General features: G+C 43.9%; 1 protein-coding gene, 5 long non-coding RNA genes and 11 other non-coding genes across 25 annotated transcripts; 16 read left to right on the forward strand and 1 right to left on the reverse strand.

The window, feature by feature from the left end:
• Nucleotides 1-665: 665 nt before the first annotated feature.
• rab42a (RAB42, member RAS oncogene family a) lies at nucleotides 666-5,047 on the reverse strand. The gene is made up of 2 exons (XM_037474673.2): nucleotides 4,544-5,047; nucleotides 666-3,110 (listed from the first exon to the last, which is right to left on the reverse strand). Exons 1-2 carry the CDS (start codon nucleotides 4,756-4,758, stop codon nucleotides 2,669-2,671), a joined length of 657 nt encoding a protein of 218 aa, XP_037330570.2. The 5' UTR covers nucleotides 4,759-5,047; the 3' UTR covers nucleotides 666-2,668.
• Nucleotides 5,048-5,503: 456 nt separating this feature from the next.
• On the forward strand, nucleotides 5,504-7,337 carry LOC119219451 (uncharacterized). The gene is made up of 6 exons (XR_005120496.2): nucleotides 5,504-5,600; nucleotides 6,100-6,161; nucleotides 6,408-6,463; nucleotides 6,633-6,670; nucleotides 6,895-6,954; nucleotides 7,127-7,337. It is a non-coding gene; the product is annotated as an uncharacterized LOC119219451 (long non-coding RNA).
• On the forward strand, nucleotides 6,196-6,332 carry LOC119219765 (small nucleolar RNA SNORA16B/SNORA16A family). The gene has a single exon (XR_005120524.1). It is a non-coding gene; the product is annotated as a small nucleolar RNA SNORA16B/SNORA16A family (small nucleolar RNA).
• LOC119219776 (small nucleolar RNA SNORA44) lies at nucleotides 6,699-6,828 on the forward strand. Its single transcript, XR_005120535.2, has one exon. It is a non-coding gene; the product is annotated as a small nucleolar RNA SNORA44 (small nucleolar RNA).
• On the forward strand, nucleotides 6,990-7,063 carry LOC119219784 (small nucleolar RNA SNORD99). The gene has a single exon (XR_005120543.2). It is a non-coding gene; the product is annotated as a small nucleolar RNA SNORD99 (small nucleolar RNA).
• Nucleotides 7,338-8,445: 1,108 nt separating the features above from the next.
• Nucleotides 8,446-10,011, forward strand: LOC134107071 (uncharacterized). Of its 3 annotated transcripts, none has more exons than XR_009942594.1 (7): nucleotides 8,446-8,545; nucleotides 8,630-8,728; nucleotides 8,858-8,912; nucleotides 9,160-9,215; nucleotides 9,385-9,422; nucleotides 9,647-9,706; nucleotides 9,876-10,011. It is a non-coding gene; the product is annotated as an uncharacterized LOC134107071 (long non-coding RNA). The 3 variants fall into 3 exon arrangements; XR_009942595.1 differs by having other exon boundaries at nucleotides 8,446-8,485; XR_009942593.1 differs by having other exon boundaries at nucleotides 8,452-8,728.
• Nucleotides 8,948-9,084, forward strand: LOC119219766 (small nucleolar RNA SNORA16B/SNORA16A family). Its single transcript, XR_005120525.2, has one exon. It is a non-coding gene; the product is annotated as a small nucleolar RNA SNORA16B/SNORA16A family (small nucleolar RNA).
• On the forward strand, nucleotides 9,451-9,580 carry LOC119219775 (small nucleolar RNA SNORA44). The gene has a single exon (XR_005120534.2). It is a non-coding gene; the product is annotated as a small nucleolar RNA SNORA44 (small nucleolar RNA).
• A 1,027-nt stretch (nucleotides 10,012-11,038) lies between the features above and the next one.
• Nucleotides 11,039-12,608, forward strand: LOC134107104 (uncharacterized). Of its 3 annotated transcripts, none has more exons than XR_009942615.1 (7): nucleotides 11,039-11,082; nucleotides 11,227-11,325; nucleotides 11,455-11,509; nucleotides 11,757-11,812; nucleotides 11,982-12,019; nucleotides 12,244-12,303; nucleotides 12,473-12,608. It is a non-coding gene; the product is annotated as an uncharacterized LOC134107104 (long non-coding RNA). The 3 variants fall into 3 exon arrangements; XR_009942614.1 differs by having other exon boundaries at nucleotides 11,045-11,142; XR_009942613.1 differs by having other exon boundaries at nucleotides 11,045-11,325.
• On the forward strand, nucleotides 11,545-11,681 carry LOC134107188 (small nucleolar RNA SNORA16B/SNORA16A family). Its single transcript, XR_009942684.1, has one exon. It is a non-coding gene; the product is annotated as a small nucleolar RNA SNORA16B/SNORA16A family (small nucleolar RNA).
• LOC134107191 (small nucleolar RNA SNORA44) lies at nucleotides 12,048-12,177 on the forward strand. Its single transcript, XR_009942687.1, has one exon. It is a non-coding gene; the product is annotated as a small nucleolar RNA SNORA44 (small nucleolar RNA).
• An 824-nt stretch (nucleotides 12,609-13,432) lies between the features above and the next one.
• Nucleotides 13,433-15,205, forward strand: LOC119219452 (uncharacterized). 3 transcript variants are annotated; one of them, XR_005120499.2, is made up of 7 exons: nucleotides 13,636-13,679; nucleotides 13,824-13,922; nucleotides 14,052-14,106; nucleotides 14,354-14,409; nucleotides 14,579-14,616; nucleotides 14,841-14,900; nucleotides 15,070-15,205. It is a non-coding gene; the product is annotated as an uncharacterized LOC119219452 (long non-coding RNA). The 3 variants fall into 3 exon arrangements; XR_005120498.2 differs by having other exon boundaries at nucleotides 13,642-13,739; XR_005120497.2 differs by having other exon boundaries at nucleotides 13,433-13,922.
• LOC134107189 (small nucleolar RNA SNORA16B/SNORA16A family) lies at nucleotides 14,142-14,278 on the forward strand. Its single transcript, XR_009942685.1, has one exon. It is a non-coding gene; the product is annotated as a small nucleolar RNA SNORA16B/SNORA16A family (small nucleolar RNA).
• On the forward strand, nucleotides 14,645-14,774 carry LOC134107192 (small nucleolar RNA SNORA44). The gene has a single exon (XR_009942688.1). It is a non-coding gene; the product is annotated as a small nucleolar RNA SNORA44 (small nucleolar RNA).
• An 826-nt stretch (nucleotides 15,206-16,031) lies between the features above and the next one.
• Nucleotides 16,032-17,993, forward strand: LOC134107131 (uncharacterized). 3 transcript variants are annotated; one of them, XR_009942649.1, is made up of 7 exons: nucleotides 16,233-16,276; nucleotides 16,421-16,519; nucleotides 16,648-16,702; nucleotides 16,950-17,005; nucleotides 17,175-17,212; nucleotides 17,437-17,496; nucleotides 17,666-17,993. It is a non-coding gene; the product is annotated as an uncharacterized LOC134107131 (long non-coding RNA). The 3 variants fall into 3 exon arrangements; XR_009942648.1 differs by having other exon boundaries at nucleotides 16,239-16,336; XR_009942647.1 differs by having other exon boundaries at nucleotides 16,032-16,519.
• Nucleotides 16,738-16,874, forward strand: LOC134107190 (small nucleolar RNA SNORA16B/SNORA16A family). Its single transcript, XR_009942686.1, has one exon. It is a non-coding gene; the product is annotated as a small nucleolar RNA SNORA16B/SNORA16A family (small nucleolar RNA).
• LOC134107193 (small nucleolar RNA SNORA44) lies at nucleotides 17,241-17,370 on the forward strand. Its single transcript, XR_009942689.1, has one exon. It is a non-coding gene; the product is annotated as a small nucleolar RNA SNORA44 (small nucleolar RNA).
• Nucleotides 17,994-18,008: the final 15 nt, after the last annotated feature.

Below are 18,008 nucleotides of genomic sequence, written 5' to 3' on the forward strand. Positions count from 1 at the left end.
TAAGAGTCTCGGGAGTTAATGGTCACCGAGAAAAATAAATACCGTAGCCATGGAAACTTATCGTGGCTTGTTATTTGTTTCAAATAAACATGAAGCCATCAGAAAATAAGTTGTTAATCCATATGAAATATAGTGGAATCTAAAGACAAATGAAGGGCTATAGACTAATAATAATAATACGTTTAATCTTGCATCTAACTCACCAGAAGTAACACCAGTTCATGTTTCATCAGATTTCATCAGGGGGACTTTCCTTTAATACATTTAAATTGATAATAATGCAGATATAATGTAAATGTAAAAATTACATCGATTTTAGCTAATTATATGTTTTATATAGGCTCCACTGTCACCAGAAATATAAAACACTATTCCCTTCTATGAACCTGTGTTGTCAAACTAGTGCTCCCAAGATTTTTTTAAACCGTTTGTTTACGTTATTTTTTCCGCATTAAACCTCATTGCAAGATATCACTATTAGCAACTACATCTTGTTTTTAGATTTAAAAAAAGGGCTTGGTGGACGTGGTTTGCTCCAAACCATGTCCATCATGCCATCACGTGATCATGTGCAAAACTGTGTTATGATCCTCTATGAATCGGTCAGAAAAGGGTAACAAACCATTTAGTTGAACAACAACAACAAACTTTGAGTCAAAGCAGTATTCATTGTACACCTATTTATTTTTTTAATCAATCAAGGAAATCACATAAAATATAAAATAAATAACATTTATTCAGTAAAGCTGTGAGATGTGACCATAGGGATAAAGAGCTGATCAGTTTTGAGCTTAGTACCATCCCACAAGCCGAACATGGGAGGATTTTTTTCCAGTACAGAAGTCCCAACAGGTTGGTTTGATAATAACAACATAGAAAATACATCATGAAAGACATAGTCCAATATTCACAGAAATTTGCTTATTTCTTATATTTTTCAGAGATGGAGATTGAACTGGTTTTGCAGGGATTGCCAAGCTGGAACTATTTCCTGACCCATCCGCACATTGCAGAGAGGCTACTTCTGTGTAGCATCGCGTGCATTGCTGTTGGCATACAAAGGTTTTAGTATCGGTGTCTTTCCAGGCACGATGGCACCAAATCTCGCAATGATAGTGGTTTTAATCTTCTCACCTGATTCCCAGAAAGAAAAGCAGATGAATGCATTCCCTAAAAAGTTAAATGACTCCTTTAACATTACAATAAGAAGTAAACTGGATGTGGACGGAAGGTTGACCACCATCAATATCGTAGTCGTTACACAGGATGGTCACGGTTTGTTGTAAAGATTTTTACTATTCTCTTCTTTACATTTTTTATTGCTGTATATAAGGGTGTTTAGCTGATGAGTAATACGCTTATTTCTTTCATAAAGTCAGTCTTTCAAAAAGCCATTTCTTCTTGGTGTCCATCCAAGGTTTAGGAAGTATACTGTTAGAATCAGTAGAGACGAAAGAATAAAGGGATGGTGCAAACGTTTTGGAACTTGATCACCTATTCAGTTTGTATCCACTAACCATCACCTGCCTTCTGAACTGTAGAGGATTTGATTTGGACTGTAAAAATCCCCGTTAAAATAAATGCTAACAAGCTTTGCATTGTAAGTAACCGTGTGGATGTGGCATATCAGAGTTGTAGGCTCACTCCAAGTATTGTACTTGGAGGGGTGACTCTCCTCCATTAAACTTAATGCAAAATTTCCAACCGACACCTCTGGAACACAGCATAAAGCACAGGCCCACAAAAGCAGCACATGTATAAACATGGATTGAATGAATTGGTATCCACCGTTGGCTCATGGCTGAAAATTATTATTTTTGTCAATTAAGCTTTCCTGTGGTGGATGGAGTCATTTAAGATGTGATGACTGGGAGGTAACAGACCTGATGTCTTGCTCCTGTTGATACTATGATACGAATGCCTAAAGGCCAACCTACTCTAATTAAAATGGCCCGTCTTTATGTATACATCAAAATCTATTTTTTTTATACAGAAGCCTCACTCATCTATTCACCGAAAAGGTTGAAGTCAGTTTGGCCTAAGTGCACATACAGCTTTCAGTAGCAGGCGGAGCACACTGATTTGACATGTTCTAACTCGTTGAAGAGTTCACACTTTCCATTAAATAGCTTTCTGTGACCTTATAGCTTTCATCTATTTCACGGCTATTTACAAGACTATAATCGAAAATGATTGCAGGCAAAGCGTCGCACAAACTTTGACAGATACAAACCCACACAACAGTGCTCTGTGAAATGTATCTGTCTTCAGGATACTCAGTCGTACCCCGACTCCGGGCTCTGTGGAAAGCAGTGTTGGCGACCCGCTACGAACTCTGACCTGATACCCTCTGCACACTTGTGTCACTCGAACCTAAGAAGGTTCCCAAAACAGCTCAGCTCATGCTACACCACATGGCTTTCGAGAGAACAAAATGTTGCCGGTTAAGATACACATCAGGATTTACAACGGTCCCCGGTTGGAAAAGGACCCGATTATGTGAGGAAAAACCCCCACACACGGAGAGGCCACAACGCACAAGGTGAGGAAGTGATGTATGGCGATATATTGCAGGGTGCTGAGCCAGAGTGACTTTGTTTTTTCGATGGACAACTGTGAGACGAGGTGAACTCTTGGTGTGACGGGGCAGTGTTTGGACCGTTCAAAGTCAGCAGTGGCAGCCCCGCTCGGGGGTCGCGGCAACGAGCTCCTCCTCGTCGTTGGCCGAGTAGAGGACCTTGCCGGTGAGGCCGCTCTTGACCCCGTCCCAGCCGTCGCGGGTGACGATCTCCCCCATCTTCATCAGCCCGTAGATGTCTTTCGTCAGCAGCTCGAAGGCCCGGTCCACGTTGCTGTTGCACTTGGCCGACGTCTCCACGTAGCGGATGCCCAGCTCGGCCGCCAAATGCTCCGCCTCGTCCCGGCTCACCATGCGGTCCTTGTTGAGGTCGCTCTTGTGGCCGATGAGGATGTAGACCATGTGGTGGGGCAGGATGTGCTCACTCACCTCCTTGTGCCACTCCCTCACATGGTCGAAGGTCTTGCGGTTGGTGAGGTCAAAGACTAGGAGCCCGCCCACTGAGTTGCGGTAGTAGGATGTTGTGATGGACCTGGTGGGTACATAGATTCATCACGTGTCAGTAAGTCAAGGCAAAATTATCCTGATCAATCCCCTTTGAACATGACTAAACGCTGTGATGAACACACAACTGTGACCTGCCGTCAAAGGCTTTCGCGCTATCATAACTCCATGTCATATAGGAATCAGTTTGAAGTACTTGGGGGAAGGTCTCAAGTCAGTTGAGAGAAGTCTGAAGTTAAATAAGAAAAGTCAGAGTCAAGTCTCCTCCAACTGAAGTGTTTATGGTTACTGCGCCATCAACCCAAAGGATTATAAATCGTGTTGCGTATGTTAAATCAATCGAATCGTCAATAGGCAGAAAGTGAAGCAAAGTCTTTCAGGTCACTGAATGCCGACCACTGACACAGCATTTATACCGTTTCCTTTTTCAAATACGTTAATGTCTAAGTCTCTTCAATTAGGTCTAACTATTAAATAGTTGTGGTACATTTAAAGTAGGCCACACCAAACTGTCTATTGTCAATATTTCGCGATGAAATATCAGGTTTGCCGTGTGCATGTTTGGATTTTTCTAATGTAAATATATTTAGAAAGTTGCATTGTGCATGCAGATTATTGATTAGGAAGGCCTAATGAAGGTATCAATTAGACCATTACCCTGTTTAGGGACTAATGGGGATATTAAATTGGGCTGAATATAAATTAAATGAATCAAACCAGACAATAAACATGGCTCATTGGCCCCCTCTAAAGGCCTCTGGCCCATGTCCATGTCGTTGGCCCCATTGCTCCAGCCTAACCGAGATCAGCATAAGTCCTAATCTGTGCACTTGGCGGTTCCAAAATTGCTGATTGATCTCACAAACGCTTCTTATAGTCAGTTAAGAGAAAAGTGAAAGTGTGGTGAAGCCTGAAGAAAAAACACCCTCCAAAGATTGGACTTCAAAAGGGAAAGCAGATCTGAGAGAGCGGAGCTTCTTCTAAAAACAGGTGCCCAGAGGAAATGATCCATGACGGCATGAGCACATGAAACAGCACAAGCAACAGGCTGGATTTTGAGCATGGAGCTGAAATCCTTCTGTGGGAGACTAAAGGAGTCAGAACCTTGTGGAATCAAACTGGGGCCTGTGAGGAGGCTGCCAATCATCCGTGAATAAATGCAGTGATGCAGCTCCATTTTCAGTAATATCATAGGCCAACGCATCATGGGATCGAGGCCTGTATAATCTCCACCTGACCCTTTTCTCCACTGTCTACACTTACTTCCTTACATCATAACCAGCTAAGGAACCCTATTTATATGGTTTAATTATTTTTACAATAGCAGCCAAATCACGCGACAGCAAACCGCAAGGCCTCTTCATCATTTCCCGGGCCAATCTACTCCGTAGAGGTTCGTCACAAATTTCGATCCACATACATTTTGCGTGCATTTTTTTTCCTTTAAATTCTCCTATGTACCTGAATCGTTCCTGACCGGCAGTGTCCCAGAGCTGAAGCTTTATTTTCACTCCGGGCTCGATGTCAAGCGAGCGGGCGTAGAAATCCACCCCGACCGTCGGATCCGCCACATCACTGTAGATCCCGTCCGAGAAGCGCTTCAGCAACGACGACTTGCCCACCGTCGAATCCCCGAGTAAGATGATCCGGAACTGGTATTGCCACAAAATATCCATGGCATGACTAGAAGAGGGGATACCAGCCGAGTGCGTGCGTGCGTGCGTGTGCGTGTGTGTGTGTGTGTGTGTGTGAGAGAGAGACAAAGCCCTGCTTGCAGCGTGTTTACATGAAGCTCCTGCTGCTCCTGCTGCTGCAGCCTTGCCTTCTGCTCATGGAAGAAAGACGCGCAGCACAGAGCGACCGCAGCGATCATGTGATGGGTTCACCCCATGCTCGACTACGCGCTTTTAATGCAAACATTCAACATTTTCCCACTCGTGAAAGAGGCAGTCGTGTATGGCTTGAGAGACGAAGTGGAATTTCAAGCCGTAACAAAGAAACATATGATTTGGGATTTGCGAGACGCACAGTGTGAACTCTAATTTAGCCACACGTGAGATTATTCACGTTGAGTATAAATATGATTGGTGAAAGACACAGGTGTTGTCTCAAAACAAGAGGCAGGTCAACGGTAGAAGGCAGGATGTTCTCCCTGGTTCTAAAGTAACGTTAGGTTTAAGAGATCCAGCGAAATTCGGTCTGTGCGGTATATTTCTCTCTGTATACTCAATAATTATAGACAATCATATACATGCATTGTTCTGTGTGTACATTTAAAATGTTAAACAATAATTTTCTGTGGTTAGAATGTGTTTACCTCACAGTAAGATCGGGATTCCCTAAAACGCCTATTACGAAATACAAATCCCATCATGCAAGAGGCCCACGTGAGTGATGCGGACCAATCAGCGGGATGCTGCTCGGTCCTCGTGTGTATATAAGGGCACGAGACGCTCCTCTCATTCTCTTCCTCTTCAAGTCTTTCCTAAGAAGGACGTACGGCTAACTGACAAAAACGGTAAGACTTTCATTGTTCATCCAAACTTCGATCGATACATCTTCAGATACCCGTCTTTGGTGGACAGTGTGTATATTGTTTCTAAGTTAACGTCAGAAATTGGCTGGCCTGTGCTAAAACTTGCTACACTTAGGAAGCTAACGGACGCTAGCTTGTGTTGCTAACCGAAGTACGCCGGCAAGTAACGTTATCATGTACGGGCCACCACGGCGTTGCGATACATTCATACAATAAAATATGTGTCTGACTGTAATTTGCAATTAATGTAACTTTACACGATTGGTAGGTAGCTTAACGGTAGATTAATTCCGGGTAACGCCGTTGTTTCCCGGAGTTTTGTAACCACGTGGCAAAACCCTTCTGAACGTGTGCTTAAGAGTTCCTCACCTTAACATCACGACTAATTTTCACACTTAGTCAAGACATAACTCTAAACATGGCTGTTAACCTTACAACATGGTAGATTGTTTTTTTTGATTTACGTAATTTTTCTCCACAGGGTAAATCCGAAGCAGGATCTCACCCCGAGACCCCGACTATGGCTCGCTGCGCATCCTGCAGGTGTGTGTGTTTCTAGCTGTAGTATTTCTACTCTACCGGCTCCTATCGAAGCCGTCATGCTCTCCCGTAGCAGTGAATGGTCAACAGGAAGCCCAGAGGAAAACTTCCACCGACGGTCGCTGTTCAGTTTAGAAAATAACTGTTATAGCAACATTAAGGGGAAGGACATTTGGATAGAATCGTGTGAATGAGGCATCCGGCCGGGATGACCATGCTGTGTTAACCGTCACGTTGCTCTTTCTGCAGGAATTGGGGAACGTGGAAGGTGAAGAGGCAGAACATGAACGTTGCGTCACGTGCAGGTACTTTCTGAGCCACAGCTCGTGCATAAATGGTTCTGGCTGTGATTACAAACTTGCCCTCACTGACAATTCTTGATTGAGACATTTTTTTACTGAGCCACACTTTCCCCACAATTATTTTAAATCCGTGTTTAAGGAGAACTTGACTGAAGATTCCTCTTTATTTTAGGTGACCCTGATGGCTGAAGGAGAACTTTGAATGACAAGGTAACCTATCCTGCTCGTGTGCACATTCCAGCATGCTATCCTAAGGACCGGGGCTTGTTGGTAGCTCTAGGTTCTCCAAGTGCATGCAAGAGAATCGGGTGGTCTTTGACTGTAGTGGCCTCCTGTGCCACCAGCAGCCACTCAACTATCCTACAGATTTGTGTGCAAGTTTTACACTCGTAGGCAAGAATTGTTGACTTGATTATTTCCCCCTCTGCTAACAGGCATCAAGTTGAGCTCTTTAACGTTGGCCCAAAGGCTACGACACCTCGCAGGTGTGCCAGGTACGTTCAGTGAAATGCTGGTTCATATTTCTTTTGTGATCGATGATGATTCAATACTATACAATGTGACTGTTGGATGAAGCTTGCGGATATGGGACTGAGATCAACCTTTCAGTGAGTTGTGAAATGAACATTCTTGCCTTGTACTAAGTAGGTTATGTTCTCCTTCCAGAGACTCGTTTCGAGCCCAGATTACGGTGGTCTGCATCCACCTGTGAAAGGACTACGAGGAAGCTGCATCAGTCAGTTTAGACTGACTTGACTGCAGGAACAACCAAGCATGATGGTGTGGGACGAACTCTTGGTTTAAATTATTGTGTCATGGAATAAAATGTTTGAGAAGTTTGTTCAGCCTTGAGAAAAATAAACGTTTTTTTAATCTACTGGTATCAATTTCAATGAGTGGTCTGCCCATAGCTGCTTTGCATTTTTCAGTCAGACCTTTATTCTACATTTAATTTTAGACTGACTTTTTAAAAGCATTTTAACTAGTCTTTTTGAAGAAATTAGTCTACTTAATATTTTTGACATTCCTTTTATAGACATGGAAAAAGTACTCATGTTAGAAACAAGACTCTGCTTATTAACACACACCCACATTGCCCTGCTTGGGAGAAGCTGACTGAAATGCATAATGTGGATTGACAGTTTCAGTTTTTTCCCTTGCATTTCGAGTCCAGTTTACAGTCTACACCCATCGGTGCAAGAGGACAATGAAGCTGCATTACCTGGTTCATACTGGCTTGACTGCAGGATGAACAAGCCGAGCCAAATGCACCAGTCAAGTTATTGAATGTGACTCTTTGTGCAGTCATGCACTGGAATAAAATCTGAACCAGTTTAGTCCACCTTAAATTCATTAAAAGGACATACAATTGATTTAAGCTATTTGTAGCCACATAAACCTTTTAAAAGGCCAGTTTATGGAGCCAAATCCAGGTCAACATTTTTGATTTGACAAAATGTGAAAGTTTACGGTGTGGTCTTGAACATTGAAAAATACAACATATTAAATAAAAAGTGGCCAAAAAGTATTATTGGGTGCAATATAGTTTTTAAATAAAACACGTTTTTTCAGTCTTCACTTATACATTTTGATGTTCGCTGTATCATATCTGTCGGTTGTGGATCTAATATTTTAAAGTTTAAAGCCCTTTATTTCGCATTCTGATCTTTCTTTCACCATCAGACGTTTGACCCTGATGTGGCGTAGGGGGCGGGGCATCCGCTGAGAGGGGGCGTGCCCAACAGCGTAAATGTGGATCTTGTAATATGGCAACGTGCCGCTCATACTCCACCCAAGAACTCTGCAACGTTACTCGTAAAAGTAACTAGTGGACAGTTATGCCCAATGGCGTGAATAATTACTAATTGTTCATTTCTGACCTTAACTTTCAACGGCCATACAACAAACGTAAATCTAATGGTGTGATTGCTGCCGGCTGCGCGGTCTTAAGCGTGTGTATAAAGGGCACGAGACGCTGCTCTCCTGTCTCTGGCGAGGAGGACGCACGACTAGGTGACAGCCACGGTGAGGCTGCCGTCATTCAGCCGCACTTTGATTTCTGGGCTAGCTCGTTAGATTGTGCAGGTTTGACATTTGCGCTACAACGTGCGGCACTTATGAGGCTAACGGACGTTAGCTTGTGTCGCTAACCCGAGTCACTTCATGCAGGCCGGCAATAACGTCATCATGTAACGGGGCCACGACGACGGCAGGGCCGATGCATTCGTACAATTCCATACGGATTGCATCAACGCACTCAATTGTCAGGTGTGTTAACCACGTGGCAAGGTCCTCAAACTACGCTTAAAGCGTTCCTTAATTTAACGTCCAACATTTAAGCACCATTTCCAAGCTTCGTGTTTTTTTTTTTTTGTTTTACGTAATTTTTCTCCACAGGGTAAATCCGAAGCAGGATCTCACCCAGAGACCCCCGACGCTGCACATCCTGCAGGTGTGTGTGTGTTTCTAGTGTTTCATTTCTGCTCTACCGGCTCCTATCGAAGCCGTCATGCTCTCCCGTAGCAGTGAATGGTCAACAGGAAGCCCAGAGGAAAACTTCCACCGACGGTCGCTGTTCAGTTTAGAAAATAACTGTTATAGCAACATTAAGGGGAAGGACATTTGGATAGAATCGTGTGAATGAGGCATCCGGCCGGGATGACCATGCTGTGTTAACCGTCACGTTGCTCTTTCTGCAGGAATTGGGGAACGTGGAAGGTGAAGAGGCAGAACATGACCGTTGCGTCACGTGCAGGTACTTTCTGAGCCACAGCTCGTGCATAAATGGTTCTGGCTGTGATTACAAACTTGCCCTCACTGACAATTCTTGATTGAGACATTTTTTTACTGAGCCACACTTTCCCCACAATTATTTTAAATCCGTGTTTAAGGAGAACTTGACTGAAGATTCCTCTTTATTTTAGGTGACCCTGATGGCTGAAGGAGAACTTTGAATGACAAGGTAACCTATCCTGCTCGTGTGCACATTCCAGCATGCTATCCTAAGGACCGGGGCTTGTTGGTAGCTCTAGGTTCTCCAAGTGCATGCAAGAGAATCGGGTGGTCTTTGACTGTAGTGGCCTCCTGTGCCACCAGCAGCCACTCAACTATCCTACAGATTTGTGTGCAAGTTTTACACTCGTAGGCAAGAATTGTTGACTTGATTATTTCCCCCTCTGCTAACAGGCATCAAGTTGAGCTCTTTAACGTTGGCCCAAAGGCTACGACACCTCGCAGGTGTGCCAGGTACGTTCAGTAAAATGCTGGTTCATATTTCTTTTGTGATCGATGATTCAATACTATACAATGTGACTGTTGGATGAAGCTTGCGGATATGGGACTGAGATCAACCTTTCAGTGAGTTGTGAAATGAACATTCTTGCCTTGTACTAAGTAGGTTATGTTTTCTTTCCAGAGACTCGTTTCGAGCCCAGATTACGGTGGTCTGCATCCACCTGTGAAAGGACTACGAGGAAGCTGCATCAGTCAGTTTAGACTGACTTGACTGCAGGAACAACCAAGCATGATGGTGTGGGACAAACTCTTGGTTTGAGAAGTTTGTTCAGCCTTGAGAATTTTTTAACCAGATTGATGAAATTAGTCTACTTAATATTTTTGACATTCCTTTTATAGACATGGAAAAAGTACTCATGTTAGAAACAAGACTCTGCTTATTAACACACACCCACATTGCCCTGCTTGGGAGAAGCTGACTGAAATGCATAATGTGGATTGACAGTTTCAGTTTTTTCCCTTGCATTTCGAGTCCAGTTTACAGTCTACACCCATCGGTGCAAGAGGACAATGAAGCTGCATTACCTGGTTCATACTGGCTTGACTGCAGGATGAACAAGCCGAGCCAAATGCACCAGTCAAGTTATTGAATGTGACTCTTTGTGCAGTCATGCACTGGAATAAAATCTGAACCAGTTTAGTCCACCTTAAATTCATTAAAAGGACATACAATTGATTTAAGCTATTTGTAGCCACATAAACCTTTTAAAAGGCCAGTTTATGGAGCCAAATCCAGGTCAACATTTTTGATTTGACAAAATGTGAAAGTTTACGGTGTGGTCTTGAACATTGAAAAATACAACATATTAAATAAAAAGTGGCCAAAAAGTATTATCGGGTGCAATATAGTTTTTAAATAAAACACGTTTTTTCAGTCTTCACTTATACATTTTGATGTTCGCTGTATCATATCTGTCGGTTGTGGATCTAATATTTTAAAGTTTAAAGCCCTTTATTTCGCATTCTGATCTTTCTTTCACCATCAGACGTTTGACCCTGATGTGGCGTAGGGGGCGGGGCATCCGCTGAGAGGGGGCGTGCCCAACAGCGTAAATGTGGATCTTGTAATATGGCAACGTGCCGCTCATACTCCACCCAAGAACTCTGCAACGTTACTCGTAAAAGTAACTAGTGGACAGTTATGCCCAATGGCGTGAATAATTACTAATTGTTCATTTCTGACCTTAACTTTCAACGGCCATACAACAAACGTAAATCTAATGGTGTGATTGCTGCCGGCTGCGCGGTCTTAAGCGTGTGTATAAAGGGCACGAGACGCTGCTCTCCTGTCTCTGGCGAGGAGGACGCACGACTAGGTGACAGCCACGGTGAGGCTGCCGTCATTCAGCCGCACTTTGATTTCTGGGCTAGCTCGTTAGATTGTGCAGGTTTGACATTTGCGCTACAACGTGCGGCACTTATGAGGCTAACGGACGTTAGCTTGTGTCGCTAACCCGAGTCACTTCATGCAGGCCGGCAATAACGTCATCATGTAACGGGGCCACGACGACGGCAGGGCCGATGCATTCGTACAATTCCATACGGATTGCATCAACGCACTCAATTGTCAGGTGTGTTAACCACGTGGCAAGGTCCTCAAACTACGCTTAAAGCGTTCCTTAATTTAACGTCCAACATTTAAGCACCATTTCCAAGCTTCGTGTTTTTTTTTTTTTGTTTTACGTAATTTTTCTCCACAGGGTAAATCCGAAGCAGGATCTCACCCAGAGACCCCCGACGCTGCACATCCTGCAGGTGTGTGTGTGTTTCTAGTGTTTCATTTCTGCTCTACCGGCTCCTATCGAAGCCGTCATGCTCTCCCGTAGCAGTGAATGGTCAACAGGAAGCCCAGAGGAAAACTTCCACCGACGGTCGCTGTTCAGTTTAGAAAATAACTGTTATAGCAACATTAAGGGGAAGGACATTTGGATAGAATCGTGTGAATGAGGCATCCGGCCGGGATGACCATGCTGTGTTAACCGTCACGTTGCTCTTTCTGCAGGAATTGGGGAACGTGGAAGGTGAAGAGGCAGAACATGACCGTTGCGTCACGTGCAGGTACTTTCTGAGCCACAGCTCGTGCATAAATGGTTCTGGCTGTGATTACAAACTTGCCCTCACTGACAATTCTTGATTGAGACATTTTTTTACTGAGCCACACTTTCCCCACAATTATTTTAAATCCGTGTTTAAGGAGAACTTGACTGAAGATTCCTCTTTATTTTAGGTGACCCTGATGGCTGAAGGAGAACTTTGAATGACAAGGTAACCTATCCTGCTCGTGTGCACATTCCAGCATGCTATCCTAAGGACCGGGGCTTGTTGGTAGCTCTAGGTTCTCCAAGTGCATGCAAGAGAATCGGGTGGTCTTTGACTGTAGTGGCCTCCTGTGCCACCAGCAGCCACTCAACTATCCTACAGATTTGTGTGCAAGTTTTACACTCGTAGGCAAGAATTGTTGACTTGATTATTTCCCCCTCTGCTAACAGGCATCAAGTTGAGCTCTTTAACGTTGGCCCAAAGGCTACGACACCTCGCAGGTGTGCCAGGTACGTTCAGTAAAATGCTGGTTCATATTTCTTTTGTGATCGATGATTCAATACTATACAATGTGACTGTTGGATGAAGCTTGCGGATATGGGACTGAGATCAACCTTTCAGTGAGTTGTGAAATGAACATTCTTGCCTTGTACTAAGTAGGTTATGTTTTCTTTCCAGAGACTCGTTTCGAGCCCAGATTACGGTGGTCTGCATCCACCTGTGAAAGGACTACGAGGAAGCTGCATCAGTCAGTTTAGACTGACTTGACTGCAGGAACAACCAAGCATGATGGTGTGGGACAAACTCTTGGTTTGAGAAGTTTGTTCAGCCTTGAGAATTTTTTAACCAGATTGATGAAATTAGTCTACTTAATATTTTTGACATTCCTTTTATAGACATGGAAAAAGTACTCATGTTAGAAACAAGACTCTGCTTATTAACACACACCCACATTGCCCTGCTTGGGAGAAGCTGACTGAAATGCATAATGTGGATTGACAGTTTCAGTTTTTTCCCTTGCATTTCGAGTCCAGTTTACAGTCTACACCCATCGGTGCAAGAGGACAATGAAGCTGCATTACCTGGTTCATACTGGCTTGACTGCAGGATGAACAAGCCGAGCCAAATGCACCAGTCAAGTTATTGAATGTGACTCTTTGTGCAGTCATGCACTGGAATAAAATCTGAACCAGTTTAGTCCACCTTAAATTCATTAAAAGGACATACAATTGATTTAAGCTATTTGTAGCCACATAAACCTTTTAAAAGGCCAGTTTATGGAGCCAAATCCAGGTCAACATTTTTGATTTGACAAAATGTGAAAGTTTACGGTGTGGTCTTGAACATTGAAAAATACAACATATTAAATAAAAAGTGGCCAAAAAGTATTATCGGGTGCAATATAGTTTTTAAATAAAACACGTTTTTTCAGTCTTCACTTATACATTTTGATGTTCGCTGTATCATATCTGTCGGTTGTGGATCTAATATTTTAAAGTTTAAAGCCCTTTATTTCGCATTCTGATCTTTCTTTCACCATCAGACGTTTGACCCTGATGTGGCGTAGGGGGCGGGGCATCCGCTGAGAGGGGGCGTGCCCAACAGCGTAAATGTGGATCTTGTAATATGGCAACGTGCCGCTCATACTCCACCCAAGAACTCTGCAACGTTACTCGTAAAAGTAACTAGTGGACAGTTATGCCCAATGGCGTGAATAATTACTAATTGTTCATTTCTGACCTTAACTTTCAACGGCCATACAACAAACGTAAATCTAATGGTGTGATTGCTGCCGGCTGCGCGGTCTTAAGCGTGTGTATAAAGGGCACGAGACGCTGCTCTCCTGTCTCTGGCGAGGAGGACGCACGACTAGGTGACAGCCACGGTGAGGCTGCCGTCATTCAGCCGCACTTTGATTTCTGGGCTAGCTCGTTAGATTGTGCAGGTTTGACATTTGCGCTACAACGTGCGGCACTTATGAGGCTAACGGACGTTAGCTTGTGTCGCTAACCCGAGTCACTTCATGCAGGCCGGCAATAACGTCATCATGTAACGGGGCCACGACGACGGCAGGGCCGATGCATTCGTACAATTCCATACGGATTGCATCAACGCACTCAATTGTCAGGTGTGTTAACCACGTGGCAAGGTCCTCAAACTACGCTTAAAGCGTTCCTTAATTTAACGTCCAACATTTAAGCACCATTTCCAAGCTTCGTGTTTTTTTTTTTTTGTTTTACGTAATTTTTCTCCACAGGGTAAATCCGAAGCAGGATCTCACCCAGAGACCCCCGACGCTGCACATCCTGCAGGTGTGTGTGTGTTTCTAGTGTTTCATTTCTGCTCTACCGGCTCCTATCGAAGCCGTCATGCTCTCCCGTAGCAGTGAATGGTCAACAGGAAGCCCAGAGGAAAACTTCCACCGACGGTCGCTGTTCAGTTTAGAAAATAACTGTTATAGCAACATTAAGGGGAAGGACATTTGGATAGAATCGTGTGAATGAGGCATCCGGCCGGGATGACCATGCTGTGTTAACCGTCACGTTGCTCTTTCTGCAGGAATTGGGGAACGTGGAAGGTGAAGAGGCAGAACATGAACGTTGCGTCACGTGCAGGTACTTTCTGAGCCACAGCTCGTGCATAAATGGTTCTGGCTGTGATTACAAACTTGCCCTCACTGACAATTCTTGATTGAGACATTTTTTTACTGAGCCACACTTTCCCCACAATTATTTTAAATCCGTGTTTAAGGAGAACTTGACTGAAGATTCCTCTTTATTTTAGGTGACCCTGATGGCTGAAGGAGAACTTTGAATGACAAGGTAACCTATCCTGCTCGTGTGCACATTCCAGCATGCTATCCTAAGGACCGGGGCTTGTTGGTAGCTCTAGGTTCTCCAAGTGCATGCAAGAGAATCGGGTGGTCTTTGACTGTAGTGGCCTCCTGTGCCACCAGCAGCCACTCAACTATCCTACAGATTTGTGTGCAAGTTTTACACTCGTAGGCAAGAATTGTTGACTTGATTATTTCCCCCTCTGCTAACAGGCATCAAGTTGAGCTCTTTAACGTTGGCCCAAAGGCTACGACACCTCGCAGGTGTGCCAGGTACGTTCAGTAAAATGCTGGTTCATATTTCTTTTGTGATCGATGATTCAATACTATACAATGTGACTGTTGGATGAAGCTTGCGGATATGGGACTGAGATCAACCTTTCAGTGAGTTGTGAAATGAACATTCTTGCCTTGTACTAAGTAGGTTATGTTTTCTTTCCAGAGACTCGTTTCGAGCCCAGATTACGGTGGTCTGCATCCACCTGTGAAAGGACTACGAGGAAGCTGCATCAGTCAGTTTAGACTGACTTGACTGCAGGAACAACCAAGCATGATGGTGTGGGACAAACTCTTGGTTTGAGAAGTTTGTTCAGCCTTGAGAATTTTTTAACCAGATTGATGAAATTAGTCTACTTAATATTTTTGACATTCCTTTTATAGACATGGAAAAAGTACTCATGTTAGAAACAAGACTCTGCTTATTAACACACACCCACATTGCCCTGCTTGGGAGAAGCTGACTGAAATGCATAATGTGGATTGACAGTTTCAGTTTTTTCCCTTGCATTTCGAGTCCAGTTTACAGTCTACACCCATCGGTGCAAGAGGACAATGAAGCTGCATTACCTGGTTCATACTGGCTTGACTGCAGGATGAACAAGCCGAGCCAAATGCACCAGTCAAGTTATTGAATGTGACTCTTTGTGCAGTCATGCACTGGAATAAAATCTGAACCAGTTTAGTCCACCTTAAATTCATTAAAAGGACATACAATTGATTTAAGCTATTTGTAGCCACATAAACCTTTTAAAAGGCCAGTTTATGGAGCCAAATCCAGGTCAACATTTTTGATTTGACAAAATGTGAAAGTTTACGGTGTGGTCTTGAACATTGAAAAATACAACATATTAAATAAAAAGTGGCCAAAAAGTATTATCGGGTGCAATATAGTTTTTAAATAAAACACGTTTTTTCAGTCTTCACTTATACATTTTGATGTTCGCTGTATCATATCTGTCGGTTGTGGATCTAATATTTTAAAGTTTAAAGCCCTTTATTTCGCATTCTGATCTTTCTTTCACCATCAGACGTTTGACCCTGATGTGGCGTAGGGGGCGGGGCATCCGCTGAGAGGGGGCGTGCCCAACAGCGTAAATGTGGATCTTGTAATATGGCAACGTGCCGCTCATACTCCACCCAAGAACTCTGCAACGTTACTCGTAAAAGTAACTAGTGGACAGTTATGCCCAATGGCGTGAATAATTACTAATTGTTCATTTCTGACCTTAACTTTCAACGGCCATACAACAAACGTAAATCTAATGGTGTGATTGCTGCCGGCTGCGCGGTCTTAAGCGTGTGTATAAAGGGCACGAGACGCTGCTCTCCTGTCTCTGGCGAGGAGGACGCACGACTAGGTGACAGCCACGGTGAGGCTGCCGTCATTCAGCCGCACTTTGATTTCTGGGCTAGCTCGTTAGATTGTGCAGGTTTGACATTTGCGCTACAACGTGCGGCACTTATGAGGCTAACGGACGTTAGCTTGTGTCGCTAACCCGAGTCACTTCATGCAGGCCGGCAATAACGTCATCATGTAACGGGGCCACGACGACGGCAGGGCCGATGCATTCGTACAATTCCATACGGATTGCATCAACGCACTCAATTGTCAGGTGTGTTAACCACGTGGCAAGGTCCTCAAACTACGCTTAAAGCGTTCCTTAATTTAACGTCCAACATTTAAGCACCATTTCCAAGCTTCGTGTTTTTTTTTTTTGTTTTACGTAATTTTTCTCCACAGGGTAAATCCGAAGCAGGATCTCACCCAGAGACCCCCGACGCTGCACATCCTGCAGGTGTGTGTGTGTTTCTAGTGTTTCATTTCTGCTCTACCGGCTCCTATCGAAGCCGTCATGCTCTCCCGTAGCAGTGAATGGTCAACAGGAAGCCCAGAGGAAAACTTCCACCGACGGTCGCTGTTCAGTTTAGAAAATAACTGTTATAGCAACATTAAGGGGAAGGACATTTGGATAGAATCGTGTGAATGAGGCATCCGGCCGGGATGACCATGCTGTGTTAACCGTCACGTTGCTCTTTCTGCAGGAATTGGGGAACGTGGAAGGTGAAGAGGCAGAACATGAACGTTGCGTCACGTGCAGGTACTTTCTGAGCCACAGCTCGTGCATAAATGGTTCTGGCTGTGATTACAAACTTGCCCTCACTGACAATTCTTGATTGAGACATTTTTTTACTGAGCCACACTTTCCCCACAATTATTTTAAATCCGTGTTTAAGGAGAACTTGACTGAAGATTCCTCTTTATTTTAGGTGACCCTGATGGCTGAAGGAGAACTTTGAATGACAAGGTAACCTATCCTGCTCGTGTGCACATTCCAGCATGCTATCCTAAGGACCGGGGCTTGTTGGTAGCTCTAGGTTCTCCAAGTGCATGCAAGAGAATCGGGTGGTCTTTGACTGTAGTGGCCTCCTGTGCCACCAGCAGCCACTCAACTATCCTACAGATTTGTGTGCAAGTTTTACACTCGTAGGCAAGAATTGTTGACTTGATTATTTCCCCCTCTGCTAACAGGCATCAAGTTGAGCTCTTTAACGTTGGCCCAAAGGCTACGACACCTCGCAGGTGTGCCAGGTACGTTCAGTAAAATGCTGGTTCATATTTCTTTTGTGATCGATGATTCAATACTATACAATGTGACTGTTGGATGAAGCTTGCGGATATGGGACTGAGATCAACCTTTCAGTGAGTTGTGAAATGAACATTCTTGCCTTGTACTAAGTAGGTTATGTTTTCTTTCCAGAGACTCGTTTCGAGCCCAGATTACGGTGGTCTGCATCCACCTGTGAAAGGACTACGAGGAAGCTGCATCAGTCAGTTTAGACTGACTTGACTGCAGGAACAACCAAGCATGATGGTGTGGGACAAACTCTTGGTTTGAGAAGTTTGTTCAGCCTTGAGAATTTTTTAACCAGATTGATGAAATTAGTCTACTTAACTGCAGGAAAAACCAGCGCCAGTTTTTAAATCTACTGGTAGTAATTATTCTTGCATCTGATTTGTCAACCTACAACATATTTTGTGCTCTAATGAGGCATGACAGTTTCAGGTAGTCTTTATTGCACCCTGCGGTGGGAAAAAAACTC

The sequence above is a fragment of the Pungitius pungitius genome, chromosome 17 (genome assembly GCF_949316345.1).
Source record: "Pungitius pungitius chromosome 17, fPunPun2.1, whole genome shotgun sequence".
In the NCBI taxonomy this organism is placed as follows: domain Eukaryota; kingdom Metazoa; phylum Chordata; class Actinopteri; order Perciformes; family Gasterosteidae; genus Pungitius; species Pungitius pungitius.